This window comes from Thermobia domestica, chromosome 13 (genome assembly GCF_964235325.1).
Source record: "Thermobia domestica chromosome 13, izTheDome1.hap1.1, whole genome shotgun sequence".
In the NCBI taxonomy this organism is placed as follows: Eukaryota; Metazoa; Arthropoda; class Insecta; order Zygentoma; family Lepismatidae; genus Thermobia; species Thermobia domestica.
In genome coordinates this window covers 173,727,671-173,748,967 of record NC_137466.1, presented here as the reverse complement: position 1 = coordinate 173,748,967, position 21,297 = coordinate 173,727,671, and the positions used below count along the sequence as shown (strand labels likewise).

General features: G+C 36.2%; 1 protein-coding gene across 5 annotated transcripts in view; it reads right to left on the bottom strand.

The window, feature by feature from the left end:
• aPKC (protein kinase C iota type) overlaps positions 1 to 21,297 on the bottom strand; it is an 850,264-nt gene that overhangs the window by 662,833 nt on the left and 166,134 nt on the right. Inside the window, exon 1 of one of the 5 annotated variants that reach the window (XM_081736918.1) lies at positions 3,749 to 4,203. The exons of the other annotated variants lie outside the window; for them this stretch is intronic. Coding sequence (XP_081593044.1) covers positions 3,749 to 4,001 — 253 coding nt within the window. The 5' untranslated portion in view covers positions 4,002 to 4,203. Of the gene's footprint in view, positions 1 to 3,748; positions 4,204 to 21,297 lie in introns of those variants that run through there. 5 annotated transcript variants of the gene reach the window in all.

Genomic DNA, 21,297 nt, shown 5'->3' with positions numbered 1-21,297 from the left:
CAAAGACTCCATCCCTCAAACATGGGACGTATATTGAAATACTTACAAAATAAATAAATAAAAAAGATCACACAGGAAAAGTAAATCAAATTAATACTGTATGCACAAATACGTGACATGGATATGACGATTTTTTCCTCTCTCGAATCTCTTTTTCTTATGCGGGGAATCAAGCCTACAATCATAAAATTGTTTATTTGGTTGGTTGATTGATTTAGATTCCCTTTGCAGCACAGAAGCTATATAAGACGTAGCTCTATAACTCAATACAAAATCCAAATCACACGAGTTCTCACTGTGAAACGAACACTGGTCTGCCGCGTTAAGGGTCTTCACTACAGCGAAATTAAACTACCGTTAATTTTAGTGTGTTTCTGTAATATCTACAAAACAAATTAAAAAAAAATACTCGAAAAACAGAAACGTCGTGAACTACATAATACGATTTTACATGTGATACCGTTATCACAACTCATCTATCTGCTTTCGATTTGCAACTGTAGAAAGATTTAGCATATTTTGCGGGTTCTGTAAATAGCGAGATACCAAAAGTGGATAGGTGAATTGTGGTAAAGGTATCATATGCAAAATCGTATTGTCTAGTTTACTACGTTTCTGCTTTTCGAATATTTTTAATTGTTTTCACGATATTAAAGAAAAAACTCAAAAATTAGCGGTAGTTTAATTTCGCTGTAGTGAAGACCCTTAAAGACAAGAACGCTAATAACTGGATCAGAAGGAAACTTTCACACAATTTCCATAGCAGATGACACCAGAATTGGCCTCGAGTCAGTGGTAGCTCTTGAGGGAAGTCACATCGGTAAAAATTTAAATTCTTCCGTCGCTATAAGCTCATGGAAGAAAGCTGACCTAATGTACTTAACTCTTGTACACAACTTTCTGAAATTTTCTTCCCATAGCTTGTCAGTAAAACAAATTTTTACACATAAGATTTCTTTCAAGAACTACCATTTGCCTAGAGCTCTCTCGTGCTTAAATGATTAGCATTTGCGCCTTCGGTGAGGAAGTCTTGGGGTCATTTCTAGTGGTAGCTCATTTGATTTGAATTCCATGTTAAACTGTGGATGTGTCTCATCATCGGTGTTGAGAAGGAACGTTTTTGAAAATGATTACCAGTGAACGCATTAATAACAATTGTGTTTGCGTCATTACCTATAATGCATAGGTGTGCTAAAGTTGTGGGTATTACAATTATTATTTACATATTAGTTACGTTGAAAGGTTGCTGAAAAATCAAAAGAACGGACATATTCCGATTTCTTTTCAGTCAATTCTTTGCATTAGTGTATAACAAAAATTTACCGACTTCATCACAACAAACCTTTGACTTATTGGAAATTTCTATTGTGATTTATATTCTATTAATAATAAATAAGCCACTGTGGCTCACTGCACACAGTATACAATATAGATTCCAGTGACATGCTAATTTGCGTAATCACTAATGTTATCTCCCGGAATCTTTCCATAAAATTTAGATACTGTATTAAAATACAATTGAGAAAGTGTGTCAAACAGCCTTTTTATTTTGCTATCTTTTCTTAGTGTATGCCATCTTATGCACTAGAAATGATTTGTTATATTAATTAATGTTTTTCCAACTTACTTTGACTTTTCAGTGTTATTTTTGGTTGTGTGTTAATCATAACGCGTATTTTTACAGTACATAGTATCCTATCACATATATCCAAGGAGTTCAGACCTTGTTTTGTGCGCTTTCCGTTGTGTGTTATTCACGTTATATTTTCGATATGGTTCCATACATTTAAAACATTCCATACAACTCAACTGTAAGAAAAATGAGCTGAGAAATTGGTTCAATGTACTGCTCGTACATGTTCCCAGATTTTGTTTTACAGTAATAAATTACCCATTACAGTATAATCTCTCTGAATCCTTGCCACTCTTACCACACTGAAAATTTTCACAGAATAATGTAATTTCGTTCTATTTTTAAATATGGAATAGTTTAATACATAAAATATTTCATTTGTTCAATCAATTGTGAAAATACAAACATGTATCACTTCGTCACATTTCCATGCACTCTGAGAAATATCCAAATCTATTGTCCTTGGAAGGAAAACTGAAAGGTATACTTCGTATAGCAAGGTCTATCCACTTTGTATAGTAAATCCGATGCGTTAAAGCTATTTTGATATACTGAGGGCATCTCCGATCCCAATATATTCTAGATTTCCACTTTTGATGCCCTTTCGACCTACGAAGACGGATGATTAATTACGAAAGAGTTGATGAAATGAAAATATAAGAACGAAGAAGATTTTTAAAAAATAAAACGGAACTGATGGTGTTCACCACAAACTCAAAAGCCTAGAACCGAACCAAAGACCCTTGAAGTAAAGATCGCTTTACCACTGAACCACAATGCATCTTTGTGTTCTCGAACTTAATCATGTGAGCGTAATTTTCTAAAAGAATGCTCCTGATCTGTCCCACTGTAACAAATGGCTCATCATGAATCATCTACTATAGGCACCAATCTCTCTTATTTTCAATGACGTAACTGTAGGGGCGTTCAACTTCGATTAACATATAAAGCAAATTAAAAATTTACATCAACGAGTATTTATTTTCACTTTATAACCTTGTTCATAAACAATACAGCCTAATCATCCACTGAGTACTCGAAAGGGAACAGGAAGAAGCAAAGCAATAATGCTAATAAAATACTGCAATAAATGAATATTAAAATTTAAAATATTTAATAATGTGATTAAATACTAAAGGAATAATACTTAGATTAATTATGTTGAACGAAGCTTTAATAAATGCATTTTTTTTAAGTGTGAAATACGTTTGTTTTAATTAAAGCATCCATCTACCTCACACTGAACTGTAGCGAATCTGTCATTTCTCTCTCCTATGAGCCTGTTACATGTCGTTAGGTTTAGTATCCACTTTCAAGGACATCCATATAATTTCACAGCCTACGGACGACGACAAACAATTCTTTTACGAATCTTATTGTGGGGCCTTGTTCCACAATTCGCATCCCACCATCAACAGTTGGTTTCTCATTGGCTGTTTTTATTGACAGATTAGGCAAGACTGTCAGAACCTACGAGTTTGGTTAATTTTTCTCCTTTGTTCAATAATTTTCATTCAGCGTTGTTTCTGAAGGAAGATAAAAACAACACTGCGAAACTTACGGCATGGTACATCCGATTGAAATTATTCCCTTTACATCGAAAATGCTTGTCACATGGCATCTGACAGACAGTTAAACATTTTAATCATTTTATCTTAAGACAAATGGTTCGCTAATTGATATTCAACTTTCTTTGAAGTCAAAAAATATTTATTTTTAACTCGTTCTTTAGCTTTACTGACATGAGGCTAATATAACGCAAACGTCAATACTTTGTATAGAAAAAAAAGAAAGTTTTTTCTCTCTCCTTTTCTTCTCAGCTTAAATATTGATTTACTACAGAGACTTCACTAACCTCATTCAACTTTTTCCGGAGTTCAATAAAACGTGATATTCACGGAAAGTCTCTTCGTTTAAAAGCTCTCCCGCGATAAAAAACAGTTTCTACTTTTCCATCAACACAGTGCTCATTGTAATGCAAGGTCACACACATCCGAATTCGCAAATCCATCAACCTTTGTTTTTAAGACGCAGCTATATTTACCTAACATGTTTTAACTACTAAAAACAAACGACACTCAAAATTACAATATTTAAAAATAAATATTTATTTACCTGAGTTCTCATCATCTTCATCTTCTGAACAAGATTCTTGAGTCTCGAGCAAAGAGGGCCTCGCTGGACCCTGGCATGGGCCCGTCCTGTTTTCCTTCAGGCACGAATAGTAGTCCTTTGATGACACCGCAAGGCTGGTCACCTCAATTGAAGCACGGCGTGGTGCCGTCATCATACGAGACCCAGGTACCTGCTTGCGTGGTGACCTGCCTTTATCAGTAACAGTCGTGGCACTCCAGTAGCCCCACGCCATGATTTGTATTCGGTAAAATTTACACGGTCGATTTCGAGATTGCTTCTGCTCTTGTTGGGGGATAAAAATAAGGGTTAAATTGCACTACTACGGAGATTGTGCTCGCATCACCTGCTTGCAGTCCGCTCAAAGGCCACCATCCCGACAGGGCGCTGGTTCATTTCCCGTCCAGCTGAGAACCCGGTCGCACCAAACGTCAGCACACATCTGCACACGGCCCAACCCACAACTACGACGCGTCGCGACGCTAGCGAACTCAACCGGCAGGCAAACACAGAATCAGTGTAGCCAGACGTATACACTTCTACCTACAGCTTCCACTTCGATTTTTTTTCATGTAGAGCACAACTCTAGTTTTCTTTGCTCTTTCTTTCTTTTTTTTCTTCTAGGAAATACAATATTCTTGCGTGTTACAGATGAAAGCTTCAAACCATAATTTTCATCTCATGCGTAATGCTTACTTTTCCTCCTTTGGATTCGATATTTTTAGTGGCAAAAACTCTCTGGTACAGCGACCTTGATGGCTGCATAACTTAGCAGCCACTTCAATAGAGCTCATTCCCTGCCAATGAAACAATGTACACGTATATATATACGTATACTTTTATGGTAGGTTTTGTTAACTTAAAAATATGCATAACATTGCTACGACCATTGCTTAACCACTACCTACGTCTTCCTACATATAGAATACAAAATATCGTGTTTTCATTCACTGAGATATATCACACGCTTTAAACAAGGGGAAAACTAGAAGGCTGAACAGTGCAACTAATTTAGTGTAAGTAACTTTTGAATAACTACAGGGTCAATGTATTACGCATTAAACTATAAAACAAAACATTAACAGCACGTGAAGGCTGTCTAGGAGAACAGCTGGAGAAAATATAACTTCACCTTGAAATATGAGGTACATGAGTTTTTTTAAAGCCAATATATAGAACATTAAAATAGCTTTAAATAAAATCCCTATAATAAATTACACAGAACGCTGAAAGAAATTTTCTGAATTAAAAAAAAATAGTTGGGCTGAAAATAGTCAAATTAAAAATCAATATATTATTTCAATTGTGGTAAGTAATGATTTCCTACATTTCTTGTGGTGTATGTGTTTTACGTCGTAGATGTCGTTAATTAAAAAAAAAACTACTTTTATGTCAATTTCAGTCATCTAAATTTATATTACCCAAAATTCTCTATACTTAGTACGGAACAAACCACGGTCAAGAAAAGTTATTATAGGACAAACTAAATCTAAATTCTCTGTTGTAATGGCCCACTAAGAGCTATATTTACGCAATGGGGACGTGTTCAACTGCGGAATATTTGGTCAGTGCATTGCTTCGTATCGACGCAACTTCCCGCAATGTTGATCAAAGTACCTATATTACTCAAACCAATTTCGATATTTAAAATTTCAAAATTCGGAGCATGTAATATAACAAAAACAAAACATTTCTATCTTTCTGTGAACGATCGGTTTACTTACTATGTGGTGTCAAAGTACCTCATACTCGACATTATTACAGTTTTGTATACGGAGTATTCTCAGTTAATTATTTCACTCTAGCTTCCTGACTGCTGAAGTTTTATATACAAGCTACATAACCAAAAATTACTAAAATGGTAATTATTAAGTAAAAAATACATTAAATAGCTGAATAGTTGGGTAGTTAGAGAACCAGATTCTTTCTATATAATCCTAATTTTATGCAACCCAACAAACCACTATGCATAACGGGTTGTATATATCAAGGTTACATTCACAAATTATTCTTGCAAGATAAATCTAAGTTAACGTCAAATGATTATACCCTTTTGACTTACAAGATGAATGATTAAATGAAACAATGATTAAGAAGGAACTGCTAAAATGAGAAATGTGGAAGGAAACGGGAGAATATTGAGAAAATCCATCGACATAATAATATTCACCAACAATTCATATGGTATAGGTGAGCACGGTAGCTCAGTGGTAGAGTGGTTACCTCTGGTGCGCGGAATCTGGTTCGATTCCCGGCCTAGTAAGTTTGTGGTGGACATTCAAGTGTTCGTGATTTCTCAGAGTAATCCCGTTTCCTCCCACTTTTTCATTCCACCAATTCTTCCATCATCATTCACTTGCTTTAATCATAGTCTCCCTTAGCCCAACACGCATAATCGTGGAAAGTTAAACTGAAAGATTTCATTTTTCGCATGATATAGGACTAAATTATTTTATTAGCATATTAGTGCGACAAATTGTTCTCATTTGTTTAACAAACTTCTAGATGTAACTTACATTCAATTAATTAATCACCAACAACAAAAACAATATGAACGGAAATGGAAGAAAGTCGAACAGGGCCTATATTTTAGGATTTAGATTTCTGGGTTTTCGGCATCCATGGCCATGTTAGCCCGTCACGTTTTTTTTTTTTTGTTTGTTTGTTTGTTTTTTTGTTTTTTTGAGGAATGATCCCGGAGAAGAAAGGAAGCAGCCTGGGACCTATATGTTAGGTACCACCCCAGTATTTGCCTGGTATGAATGGTGAAAAACCAGGAAAACTTCATTCAGGATGACTGGCCTGGAAAACCTTTTTACACTTTTTCGACAGAGAGCCCCACCGGGAGTCAAACCCGGGACTGCTCGCATCTAAGGCGAGGGTAGGGCCTATATTTAAAGGAAATTCTAAAAGGACTCAGTAATTGTGTGAGACTACTGCATTCGAGCCCAAGATGATCTGACTACAAAACAACAACGCAAACCACTAACTTAGCTCACTCGGTAACCAACAGTTGAAAAGGTACATGTTGTGATACTAATTTTTCTCCTTTTATTGCACTGATATCTTTATTAATTTGATGTTTTTCAGAAGATGAGAGAATTCTTTATTTTTCTCCTATGCGTCAGCCAGGAAGCCTCAAATGTAGGATTTAGGATTTAGATTTCTGGGCTTTCGGCATCTAAGCATCTATTGGACGTCCCTTGGCGAGCACACCATCCGAGGAAAGGGAAGGAAGGAATCGGCCTGGGACCTACAAGTTCGGTACCACCCCGGCATTTCCCTGGTGGATCGTCTGAAAAAGCGTTTTACATCGAACCGGGAATCGAACCCGGGGGCGCTCGCACCGAAGACGAGAGCGTTACCGACTACGCTACACAGGGCCACAGCCTCAAATGCAGTATTGAGTATTAGTACAAAAGTAAATAATACCTACGTTTCCATTGAAGAAAATATAAATCAGTCTTTCTCAAACATCAAAAATCAAAATATGTTTTAACTTTTTAAAGTGGTCAGGTGAAACAATGGTGAATCCTTGGTTAACTTTTTAGAGCCAAAAATAATTTGCATATTATAACAACATAGAACATGAAAAGCCTTTTTACAACACTGAAAAATGTATCAATTTGAATCCCCTTTAACTCTGTAATATTTTTTTCTGTTTATTTTGGTAAACTGTACACAATTATGGAATGAGAAAATACAAATATATAATTTAACATTAATTTTATTCTTACAGTTACATTTAAAAATAGGTAAAATTTGAAGGGGAAAAAACTTGGCTAAATTCAAATCATCCTACGAATTTTCTTATCCCAGGTAGCCATATCACAATCTGTTTGCAATTATGAAAAAAAGTATTGACTTTCTGTTATTAACTGTCTGGCAGAAGATACGTGACAACTTGACCATTTGAACTGCCAGTTGATAGGAAAGCGCGAACTTCCCAGAGTCCAGTTGAAAAGGTCCCATATAGAGGTTGATTCATTTATATTGAGCTGAAGTCAATGTCGCATGCGAAATCCATCGCCATGAGATTGACACAAGGAAGCAACAGTTTCTCCCTAGTTATGTAGCAAAGCAATTTGATTAAGCGTAGTCTGATGCCGTAGAAACCGAACAGAATTTGGGAGGGGTTTATTGTGACCCTTTCCGACGCTCAGTTCAAGGCGCTATGCGTTGTATAAATGTATCAAGTAAGTAATTTTCGTGTAGGTCGTGCCACTGTGAATAGTATTATAGGGAAATATGCGGCACAGTGTTGAGTCGACTATAGCGACCAGAGTTGGCGCGGGTCAATAAAAACTTGACCCACCCACCACCGTGACCCACTCTTACCCACCACCCACTGTGACTCACCACGACCCACCACCCACTGTGACCTACTCTGACTCACCAAACTCCATCGTCATTAACTCTGACACATGATCCACGGCATCTTCTCTACTGACTAAAAAGTTTACACTTGTAATAAAACAAGACTGTGAAATTATCACTAATCGGAGTTTGAATTTCTACGGTCAATCGCTCAAGTACCACTCTGTTACAATAACGGTGGAACTGACCTTTACAATATAAAATGGTAAAGTGTTTAGCAATGAGGAAATGGAAGCGCTTCGAGGTGGGGGTGGGGGGAAATTAGTGTGTGCCAGAGATGGAGTGGGTCAGTGGGTCAAGTTTTCTGGGTGGGTCAGTGGGTCAACAGCATGTGACCCACTGTGACCCACCATACCACCGTGACCCACTGCGACCCACCACCCACCATGACCCACTGTGACCCACCACCCACCGTGACCCACTGTGACCCACCACCCACCGTGACCCACTATGACCCACCACCCACCATGACCCACAGTGACCCACCACCCACCATGACCCACTGCGACCCACCACCCACCATGACCCACTGCGACCCACCAACTCAGTATGATCTACCGACCCTCACTGCTCATTGCATTGTAGACAGTATCTTCTGAGGACTGGTAAATTTGTCTCCGTTTTACTTTCAAGACCTTCACTTCCCTTTCTTTTCCATTTGTTTCTGTCTACTTACCTGAGGTGAGTATATCTAACCAAGTGAAAAAAGAACTTCACGCACTTTTGGATATTGATATTTTTAATAGTAATAACAGCAATAGGATTTACACTACTACTTGGCTTTCGAGACCTGTGAGTTTTTAGAGCTAACTACTGGAAAAAATACATTTTTGAATCACGTTAATATATAAATTATTATATTTAAAAAATGAATGTAACTATGTGTGCCTGATCATCACGGTCAAATTGCAAAGTCAAATGAAATTACTTTTGGTATATAGTTAGGCCTTAATCCAAATTGGAATATTATATTGCTTTTATTATAATGCATAATATCCTAAGGAGGTAGTGAGGATCCCAATTTTTGCGAAAAAGAGTATCTCGCAAGCCGTTAAACTTACGGAGCTGAAATTCAGTGTATTAACTCTTTATTGAAAATAAACAGTGTGTGTCCTAGCATTTTTTAAATTCTCCTTTATGGGGGGGGGGGGCACTTTCTATATATGGAAAATTGGTAGTGAGTTAGTTTGTAAAAATGATCGAAAAAAAATAGAAACAAAAAATACAGTGCTTGGCTTCATATATCCATTGCTTTCTGCTATAATAATTGCTGAAGCTAATGTTTATTATATGGAGCCTTACAGCACAGGGCAATCAACCCATAAAGTTGTGAGAAAAATAGGCATAAAATTTATACTGTAAGCTTAATAACACGGAAATCTGAAGTTTGGATTGTACGCATAATTGTATGGAAATTTTTACACTTTTTCTCCCTTTACGTTGGTCTACTTACTTTGATTTGGAACTTTGAAATTTCATCCATTTTTCCACTGAAAAGTATTGATAATTCAACAAGGAAATAATTATACTATGATAATTTAATTGAAATTCATCGTAATTTGGCACATGGCAAATAGCAGTGTGGTAATTGAAGTTGAAGAAGGAGGGAAATTCCCATTCAACTCTAAACACTTTCCAGGAACCTCGTTCCCTTTCGCTTTCTAGACGGGGGAGGGAACTTGGTAATGGTATCAAACCTTCATGTGTAATTACAAAAATTAAATTTATAAACAAATAAGAAATCATCAGTTTATCAGGCTTTAATTGATAATTTATTCACAAGATTCCCTATCAAAGGCGTGGTAGATGATGGGTCGACATTGCCAACTGCATGGTCGATATGGAAAAGATGTTGTATGGTGATAGAGAGATGATACTTCTTGCTGAGTATTTCAAACCTGACCAAGAAAAATCGTTATCAGACTTAAGTCTAACAAGTAGATAGTCGATGAGAAGTTGCAGAAATCGGGTAGAAATATTATCAATTTCCACGACAGAGTGCGAACGGGGATTTCCCCTTATGAATTTATAGATGACTAATATTAGAAATACACTAAGTGCTCAAACATTGTCTAACTTGTTGTTCATCAATGTTAATGGCCCACCACTAGACAAGCTCGAAATAGACGAGCTAGTTATTTCTTGGCAGAAGAATGGACATCATTCCGCTGCGGATGATTTACCGCCAAAAAGTTACCAACAGGAAATAAATCCGATTTCAGATTTGTTTTAAGGTGGAAAATTACGAGTTACGGAAAATGTATACTTGTATTACTAATGGCTTATTTGTGTTATTCAACTTTGTACCTAATTTTTAGTAAGTCTCTTCTTTGCTTTAGGTAAACTACTTTGAATAAATATTCATAATAATTGCAATTATGCATATCTGTAACTTAAATTTAACGTGGTGTTTTAGTGATTACACAAATTACAATTATGAGCATACTTTATGGAGATGCTCTCACAGATGGTACCCGAGCACCTTTATACCCTATGAACAACTGATTTTTCAAGTCTTTTGTGAGAAAAATACTGTGAACTGAGAAACCATAACCTTTTCCATATTGTACAGGGGTATTTTCCTGCGAATAGAAGTTTCTTGTGGAACGCGTTCAGAAATTAACACTTGAAAGAATACTCTCTTAGTACAAGTATATTTTAGGCACACACTAATTTCCCCCCACCTCGAACTGTTTCAAATTTCCTCACTGACAGATACTTTACCATTTTATATCGAAAAGGTCAGATCCACTGTTGTTGTAACAGAGTGGTGCTTGAGCGATTGACTAGAAATTCAAACTCCGATTAGTGACAATTTCACAGTCTTGTTTTATTACATGTGTAAACTCTTTAGTCAGTTCAGAAGAGGCCGTGGATCGTGTTCAGAGTTGATGACGATGGATTTTGGTGAGTCAGAGTAGATCAAAGTGGATGAGAATGATTCATGGTGGGTGGTGGGTCAGAGTGGGTCAACGTGGGTGGTGGGTCAGAGTGGGTCACCGTGGGTATGGGTCAGAGTGGGTCACGGTGGGTGGTGGGTCATGGTGGGTCACGGTGGGTGGTGGCTCATGGTGGGTCGTGGGTCACGGTGGGTGGTGGGTCAGTGGGTCGTGGGTCAAGTTTTCATTGACCCACGCCAACTCTGGTGTGTGCCTAAAATATACTTGTACTAAGAGATTATTCTTGCAAGTGTTAATTTCTCAACGTATTCCATAAGAAACTTCTATTCGCAAGAAAATACCTCTGTACAATATGGAAAAATTTATGATTTCTCAATTCACAGTATTTTTCTCACTAAAGACTTGAAAAATAAGTTTTTCGTAGCATATAAAGGTGCTCGGGTACCCTCTATGAAAGTGTCTCCATAAAGTATGTTCATAATTGTGATTTGTGTAATCACTAAAACACCACATTAAATTTAAGTTACAAATATGCTTATTTGCAATTAACTATGAATATTTATTTAAAGTAGTTTACCTTCTAGTTTATAAAAAGCAAAGAAGAGACTTATTAAAAATTAGGTACAAAGTTGAATAACATAAACAAGCCATTAGTAATACAACTATACATTTTCTATAACTCGTAATTTGCCACCTTAAAACAAATCTGAAATCGTATTTACTTCCTGTTGGCCTCTAGAATTTTTTCGTTGTAAATCATCTGCAGCAGAACGATGTCCATCCTTCAGCCAAGAAATAACTAGCTCGTCTACTTTGAACTTGTCTAACGGTGGGTCATTAACATTGATGAACAACAAGTTAGACCAGCGTTTCCCAACCGGTGTGCCGCGAATGGGTCGCTGGTGTGCCGCGAGGAAATCGAAACAAATTATTAATTCTATAGGAACCAAATTGCAAGACATAGGGGAAAATGTATATTTGTATTTCACATTACTATGAACCTCTACTATAAAACTACAATTTTAAGTTTCATACTGTGTTACTTTTCTGAACATTTTTAATGCTGGAAAACGTATTTATCATTGTCATGACCATTATTGCTTCTTTATTGTTGCAGACTATTTCGTAACTTGAAATTTTAACATATCATTCACTAAATTCAACAAAGCAAAGATACATACAAATTACCTACATTTGTGTTTTAAAGGTACAGGAGACTTGTTTATTTGTTCGTTATTTATTGATCTTCCTTTTTAGTGAAAGATTGAATACAGTTTTCGAAAGAGAAAGTGGATTTTTAAAAGCCCGAGTCCTATATTTCATTGCAATTGTTTTCTATTTTAAAATTAGAATGAAAAATAAGCATAATGATTTACCACGGGAGAAAACCAGTGATCGAGCTTTCTTCTCTCTAAGAAGGAGATCAGTAATCACAGAAAAATACCAAGGTATTTTATATTTACAAATAATAATAATAATAATAATAATATATATATATATATATATATATATATATATATATATATATATATATATATATATATATATATATATATATAATATGGGTGTGCCGCGAGAATTCAAATTACACCTGTAGTGTGCCGCAAGTTGAAAAAGGTTGGGAAACGCTGAGTTAGACAATGTTTGAGCACTTAGTCTATTTCTAATATCAGTCATCTGTAAATTGATAAGGGGAAAACCCCGTTCGCACTCTGTCGTGGAAATTGATAATACTTCTACCCGATTTCTGCAACTCCTCATCGACAATCTGCTTGTTAGACTTAAGTCTGATAACGATTTTCCTTGGTCAGTTTTGAAATACTCAGCAAGAAGAATCATCTCTCTATCACCATACAACATCTTTTCCATATCGACCATGTCAGTTGGCAATGTCGACTCATGGAGAACAGAAACTTTATCTATCACGCCTTTGATAGGGAATCTTGTGAATAAATTATCAATTAAAGCCTGATAAACTGATGATTTCTTATTTGTTTATAAATTTAAGTTTTGTAATTACACATGAAGGTTTGATGCCATTACGAAGTTCCCTCCCGCATCTAGAAAGCGAAAGAGAACGAGGTTCCTGGAAAGTGTTCAGAGGTGAATGGGAATTTCCCTCCTTCTTCAACTTCAATTACCACACTGCTGTTTGCCATGTGCCAAATTACGATGAATTTCAATTAAATTATCATAGTATAATTATTTCCTTTATCGATACTTTTCAGTGGAAAAAAGGATGAAATTTGAAAGTTCCAAATCAAGGTAAGTAGACCAACATAAACGGAAAAAAGTGTAAAATTTTTCATATAATTATGCGTACAATCCAAACTTCAAATTTCCATATAATTAAGCTTACAGTACAAATTTTATGTCTATTTTTCTCACAAGTTTATGGATTGATTGCCCTGTGCCGTAAGCGTTCCATATAATAAACATAAGTTTCAGCAATTATTATAGTAGAAAGCAATAGATATTTGAAGCGAAGCACTGTATTTTTTGTTTCTGATTTTTTTCTCAACTAATATCAATCGTTTCCGATCATTTTTACAAACCAACTCAATACCAATTTTCCATATGTAGAAAGTATCCCCCTTCCCCCATAAAGGAAAATTTTAAAAAATGCTAGGACACATTCTGTTTATTTTCAATAAAGAGTTAATACACTAACGCAAAAATTCGGATTCTCACTACCTCCTTAGGATTTGTATTATACTGAAAGCAATATAACATCCCAGTTTGGATTAAGGCCTAACTATATAGGAAAAGTCATTTCATTTGACTTTGCAATTTGGCCGTGATGATCAGGCACACATAGTTACATTCAATTTTTTTATATAATAATTTATGTATTACAGTGATTCAAAAATGTATTTTTTCCAGTAGTTAGTTCCTCTAAAAGCTCTCAGGCCTCGAAAGCCAAGTAGTAGTAAAAGTCATATTTCTATTATTACAATTTAAAAATATCAATATCCAAAAGTGCCTGAAGTTATTTTTTCACTTAGATATACTCACCTCAGGTAAGTAGACAAACAAATGGAAAAGGAAGGGAAATGAAGGTCTTGCAAGTAAAACGCTAACAAATTTACCAGTCTTCAGAAGATACTGTCTACAATGCAGTGAGTCTGCCGGTGAGTGGTGGGTTGCAGTGGATCACGGTGGGTCGCGGTGGGTCACTTGCTGTTGACCCATGACCCACTGACCCACTCAGAAAACTTGACCACTGACCCACTCCATCTCTGATACCGACACCAGCAGCTAGAACCATTGCCCAAAATGATTCAAGATTGTGGTCGGTTTCTCGTACAGGGGTAAACTTATCTCCAAAAGGTACAATAAAACGTCAAAATCAATGTTATGTAATACCGACTTATGTCCATACTGAAATGTACCAGCACGAAATCCCAGTGCTGTGCGGACAAGACATGAACCAGCTTGAACTGCGCGAACACAAGGCAACCAGCAACACGGCAAAGGCATCGCTGGAATTATATCGAAGTATGGAACAGAAAATTGGAATTTCGGCAATTCCCTTCTTTGACATCTTGTCAAGAGTCCAAATGCGAGCCCAATGGACTATTGTGTTTCCGAACTCCTCAAGCCGCGCCTGTCCCATCGTCGAGTCCGCACCGCCACCAGCTTGCGGAAAGCCTGTAAGAAGTAGGGATGCAATGCCTATAACGTAGAGTCCAGCTGCAACGCAGTCTCATACAATTGAAACTGATGCCGGGCAATAGTCAATAGAGATAGCCTGCAGATCGAACACAACCAATGGTGGAAACGCGGCATTTCCTAGATAAGTGGCACATTGAAATTTGGCTCAATATAAGCGAATCAATCTCTGTACAATGGATATAATATTCCACGCTTACGGTAAATCGGTGAATTAGATGCGGCCTTACTAAGCCAATGTCTTCTAGTTTATTGATATTACAAAGGGTGTACATATAGTAAATGACTATCGGGATTTTAAAGCTGTCAGTCTGATACCTCTGAAATTTCTCTTACAATAATGAATCACACACAAAATGAAAGAGCAAAACTTGAAAGTTTTCCCTACAAATGTTGAATGTTGTCACGGGGCACACATTCAACGATAGGTGAATTCTTCCTGTACTTTAATCAACGTGTCTGAAGTAATAGAAGGGGTAGATGCTCCAATTATATCCTGCAAATCAAACAGATCAATACTTAACGGGGGCACATACAGCTAAACCTCTCATCTTTTGCGCGTTCACCTTTTGTGCATGGGGTCCTTGGTTCGATCTCAGCTCGTGCCAAGTGAACTTTGCGGTGGACAAACACCGTGTGCGTGGGTTTCCTTGTGGTTCTCTTGTTTCCTTCCACTTTCTTCATTCCATCATTTTCATTCATTTCTCATCACCATCGATTCCTTTAGCCTAGCTGGCATAATCGTGGGACGTAAAACTTAAATATGTCATTTCATTTTCACCTCTAATCTTCGCTCTTTGTCTGTGATGAATGAATACTGCACCCCTCATATAAGAGACATTCTAAAATGAAATAATATTCCTTTATGTACAAGCTGTACATTCAGATAATACTTCAATGTAACATCAACTCATACAAAATCAGGACAAAAATCTCCTCTGAATTATTCGGAACATTATTGTATATCAAAGCCAGTCCAGTAATTCCACAGAAAATTATTTTTGTTCTACGAGGTTATATGAGATGTGGGTCTGAGCTTTATGATATTCACCAGGCTTTCCTTTTGTTATTATTATTACGATTAATATTATTATTTCGTTTAACAGCCTATAGTTACGCCTAAAGCATACAAATAATTAATGAAAGTGAGTGATTATGATTTGTCACTGACGGAATGAAAATGCAGGAAGAAACGGGAGAATCTACTGACATGGTGATGTCCACTATAACTCGCATGGCCTGGGATAGAACCAAGGATTCCTCACACCAGATGTGAGTGCTCTGCCACTGAGCTCCAATTTCATTTTGTAACGGAAAGACAGTGATTATAGAAAAAATTACATCATCTAGTATTTTAAAAATAAAATTACCTAATAGTTCTGCGGTGCTGTTTCTTCTTTTCTTTAAATTTTAGAAATATGGGGTGCGCAATTCATAACAATATAATACTTACCGCTCTCCAGAACTCGGTACATGAAAATTCACTGTACAGTAAGGTGTGTGCTTTGCAAGTAGGACTACACACTATGCAAGTCACATTAGGCCTTCGGTGAGGTATAATTTTATTTATTATTTCTGCTACTTTCCAAACTGTCATGTCAAGTATTTTAAAAGAAAATCAGGAAAAGAAGTCTAGAGGTAGCAAAGAACCGTGCACGTACTTCCACCAGGAATCAAACGTATATCTCCCATAGTAAATTCAAGAACACTTTACCATTTGGCCACAACAGAAGAGCGAGAGCTAAAATTGGTTGGAATATGCATAGATGCAAATCGTGCTGACAAAGGTACTTTTTTTAAGTAGATTAAAAACTTAAAATAGGAAGAGATGCAAATACTGATATTTTTGGAGATGAATAATATGAAATGTCGGCTCTTGCGCAGAGTCATATCGGACGAAGCTAAACGTTTTTTGCTTCAAACTAAGGGAACAAAACTTACACGAATTAGTAAATTCGGTAAATTTTTCTCCCTTAGTTTGAACCAATAAAATTATTATTTTTTCTTCTCATGAGTCGCCACTGCATGAGAGAAGTGTGTTGGAAGAGAGAACAGGAAAATGATCGTGATAATTACTGCAAAGAGGAACTCCCTCACGCGTTATGATTCGTGCTCTCGACCTCACTGCAAGAAATCTGGGTTTGTTCCTGGTAGAAGCTAATGTTCTCGATTCCCACTCAAGGCTGCACGTTCACATCTCATATAGCCTCAGTACTAAAAAAAGCTCAATAACAAACCAAACAACAATTAATTGATATTAAATGGATAATTCTTAAGTCAAAACGAAAACTTATCTGGGCACCGTACATATAGAATTATTGATATGTTAAAAGCAAAGAAATTCTTTCTTCGTCATATCTGTCTTTGTTTACCTTGTTCACTTGTGTTTCATTTCGTCACTAGTAATACTATCTTTGAAAATCAGCTCTGCCCGCTGGTCTAATGGTTAACGTGCATGGGATCACGGGTTCGATTCCCGTGGGCGAGCAATTTGAATACACTACGGTGGTTCCGATTCTACCTTAAACTATAAGTATACGTTTCATACAAGCTTGGTGCAAGAAAATGAAATGAAATGAAATCTGTAAGTTTTACGTCCCACGGTTATGCCGGTTAGGCTAAAGGAGACGGTGATGATGAGAGATGAGTGAAATGGTGGAATGAAGAAAGTGGGAGGAAACGGGAGTACCCCGAGAAAACCCACGAGCACGGTGTTTGTCCACCACAAGGTTCACTTGGCGGGGGCTGGGATCGAACCCGGGACCCCAAGCACCAGAGGTGAACGCTCTACCACTGAGCCACCGCGCCCCCCCGTGCAAGAAAATGATGCTAAGCTTCAACAAATAATAATTCTGCAAAATAGTCATCTGTTCTAATTTCCATCCTTTGCTTACTTCTTTAGCAACTTTTATTCGCCTTAGTATACATTGTTATAGATTACTTTTCAAAGATTTTCCTGTTAATTTCCTCAATAAGAGCCATACCTTTGCAAAGCAAAATGAAAAATAATATTTAAAAATCAATAGTACAAGTAATATTTACATACAAATTATCAAAGGTTGCTGTACATTTAACATTATATAAATGTTTTACTGTTGCTCTAACACTTTCATTACCTATTTCTTTATTTACAGTTTTCTTTCAATTAAGTCACGTCTGTTTAGCATTTTGAACCGCAAACAATATTCTGTGTATGTTTTTAATTTGTTCAACTATATAACCACTAAAACCTCGCGAGGGATGGTTTCCTAGCAACAACGTTCGTCATATTGAAACAAGCAGCGCACCAATTACAGTAAATAAGCATAAGAAAGTCAAACCAGAAAATCTCTTCAGCCACAACACAGAAAGCATTCTAATATTAGTAATCCAGTAAGTCCTTTAGAATTTTCACCACATCATTTTGAAGATGCTGTGAAAGTGCGGTGCAGAGAATGGATTCAAATCGATAGCTGCGGTATAGGTCAGTATCTCAGACATATTCACAGCTTATGCGCATTTCTAAAATTCTCTCTCTCTCTCTCTCTCTCTCTGTATGTGTGTGTGTCTGTCCATGCAACAGCAGCAGCTTAGTGTAAAGAACACAACACACAGGGTATTAGAAGCAACCGACATCGCCGGTTTCATATTGTCACATATACACACATACACAAACACACACACACACACACACACACACACACACACTACACATTTGTCGCTGTTAAATCTACATATCAAATTGACACAGTACTTCCTGAAAAACATCACAACATGTAGTTTTAACAGTTTAACAATAAGAAAATCGGCCATCCTCGCTGGTCTAGTGGCTAGTGCGCGCACCTTTAGTGCAGGGGTCCCGGATTCGAAATGAAATATTTGAGGCTTATGTCTTATGATTATGCCAAATGGATGATAAGAAATGAATAAAATGGTGGAATGAAGAAAGTGGGAGGAAACGGGAGAACCCCAAGAAAACCCACGTACACGGTGTTTGTCCACCACAAAGCCCATTTGGCACGGGCTGGGATTGAACCAGGGACTCCACGCACCAGAAGTGAACGCTCTACCACTGGGCCACCGCTGCCCAGGGTCCCGAATTCGATTCCCACTCAGAAAGCACTAAACGAATTCCTGCACACAGTGGTTTAGATTCCTTAAATTGTAAGTTCTCATTTCATATAGCCTCCGTGCTGAAACGGGAGGCAAAACCTCAAAATAAATAAATAAATAAATAAATAAATAAATAAATAAAAAATTATACTTAACTCCTTAACATATGGTTTAATTTACCTTAATATATTTTCTTAAAATATGCGTCCAGCGATTATATAATAGAAAAGAAGGATATACATAAACATAGTTACCAAATAATAGATATGCCACGATAGAAAAATAACTAATAACAAGGAAGAAGTTAGAGAATCCCGAGAAAATACACACATTTGGTACAATGTTCACCGTTGAGCCAATAGTACAGCATGATTAGAGAACAAATTCGTTTTCCTAACGGTCAAGGGGAAAATTATCTTTCTAAAGAAGAAATATGAGAACCAAATATGATTTTTCTAATTATAATTATTTTATCTTGCTTTGCAGATGATAATGGCTTGAAGTTTGAATTGAAGATAGGTAAGAAAGGTAGGTAAGAAGATAGCAGATAGGATGTACGTAAGAAAGCAGAAAGTGATTACATTTCTGCTCTATGTGATAGAAAAATAAGTAAAACGGTTATAAATTGCGCTAAAAATACTTAAGAAAAAAATAAGGTCGATTGATACTACATCGTATTAGTTGTATTGAAAGCATAAATAATATAGATAATAGCTAAAAACAATGAAATATTACCTAGGTATTACAACTCTTCGAAATGTCAATATGGAGAAAAATGGAAAATAAGTACTCTATTTCCATCTGCCATATCCATCTTCAAGTAAAAAAGAAAGTGTTTAAATAAAAGTATACAAAATACAACTCTTCATCCTTTTACAATGCTGTCTACTGCATCCATCAGAACAACGCACTCTTGAATATTATTCTAAACGGTTTCTCCCTCTCTCTCGCTTTTAATCATCTCCAAAATACTTCCTCCCTCCCTGAATTTCTTCATTAGCTTTTCAACCATTTTCAGCTTGACCCACTGCTGTTCATTCTTTTCCATACTCATATTTTAAAGGTTTCTAATCATCAGAGATATAAAAATAACACTGGAATGGGCACTTACAATTAAAAAAAAAAAAAATTAAAATTTAAGTTGAAATAATAAAGATAAATATCCACTGAAATTAAGTCACACAAAGTTCAAATAATTCAAAAATGGGTCCTTATTAGGGAAAATCTTTTCTGGAGAAAGAACCATGAAAAATCAGTATCCCTTTCGTTTAAGAGGAGGAACAGACAGTTAATCTAAAAGTGTCACTTTTCACATGAAATTTACAACTTCAATAACTCATAACTTTCGTTATTAGACCTTAATTTAAAGAAATTCTAATGAAATCAATCCTTTTAATAAAAAATTACTGAAGCCGGAAATACATTATGAAACACTACTTTGGAAAGTAACTATGTAAATTACCTTACTATTACAAGTATTTCGCAATGCGATTTGGACCGCTTAATATTCATATACAGAAATATATATTATAAAAGTATTATATGTATATGTAAAACAAGCTAGTTCTATGAATATTGTTTTCAGTTAATGTATTTCTCAATTAAAATTGCATATCGTAAATTTTTGTTTTGGTTACTATGTTCTCTACATTTTAACTACTTTTCTTTTTCTTTTTTTTTTAAATGAAAGTGGCACGAAATTTACTGCAAATGTTTTTCTAAGGTATAATGTTATGTTATGGGTATTATGTTATTGTGAGGTTAATTTATTAATTAAACTTTATCCGCCAAAAACTGGTTTCTTGATAATAAAAAGTCAAAGAGTATTACATTGAATGAGTATTAAGGATGGTGAGTTCCTGCATCATTTTTTAAAACTCATTCACTTAAATGAACAAGCATTCTTACGTTCTCTTTGAAATGAACTTTAATTTTAATAACGTGATTTTCCACTTTCTTTGTCAAAATGTACTTGCATTACATACCAATTTAATAATTCTTACATTAAATCTAATTTATAAATATTAAAATCAAACGAAGGGTGTACTATAATGATTTACACTTCCTTTTCTCGTTCTACTTGCAGTGGACCACTGAAATTTGGGAAGGCAGTCACAGGTATCTCGGAAGTCATCTACCAACTATGAGAACTGGGAACGGAAACTACAGCAGCGCCCTGTGCAATCCATGTAATTATAACTCCACTGCACTGATTGTTGCTTGGTCGTCGGTTCATGGTAATGGATCCAGGTCTCAACACCAGTCACAAACCTAGATATGAAATCTTCGGGATCATGATCATGGTGTTGCAAAAATTCCCTGCACACGTCCACACGACATTGTTTTTGTTCTGCAGACAGTCTGCAGGCACCGGGTCAACGGAACCCATCTTGAACTGATCTTTCCCAAATGTAGGTAGATGTGCGCTATGCGTTGTAGGGTGTTTCTGCTTAGTTCTGTGGTAGCTTCAATTTCAGAGAATGTGATGTA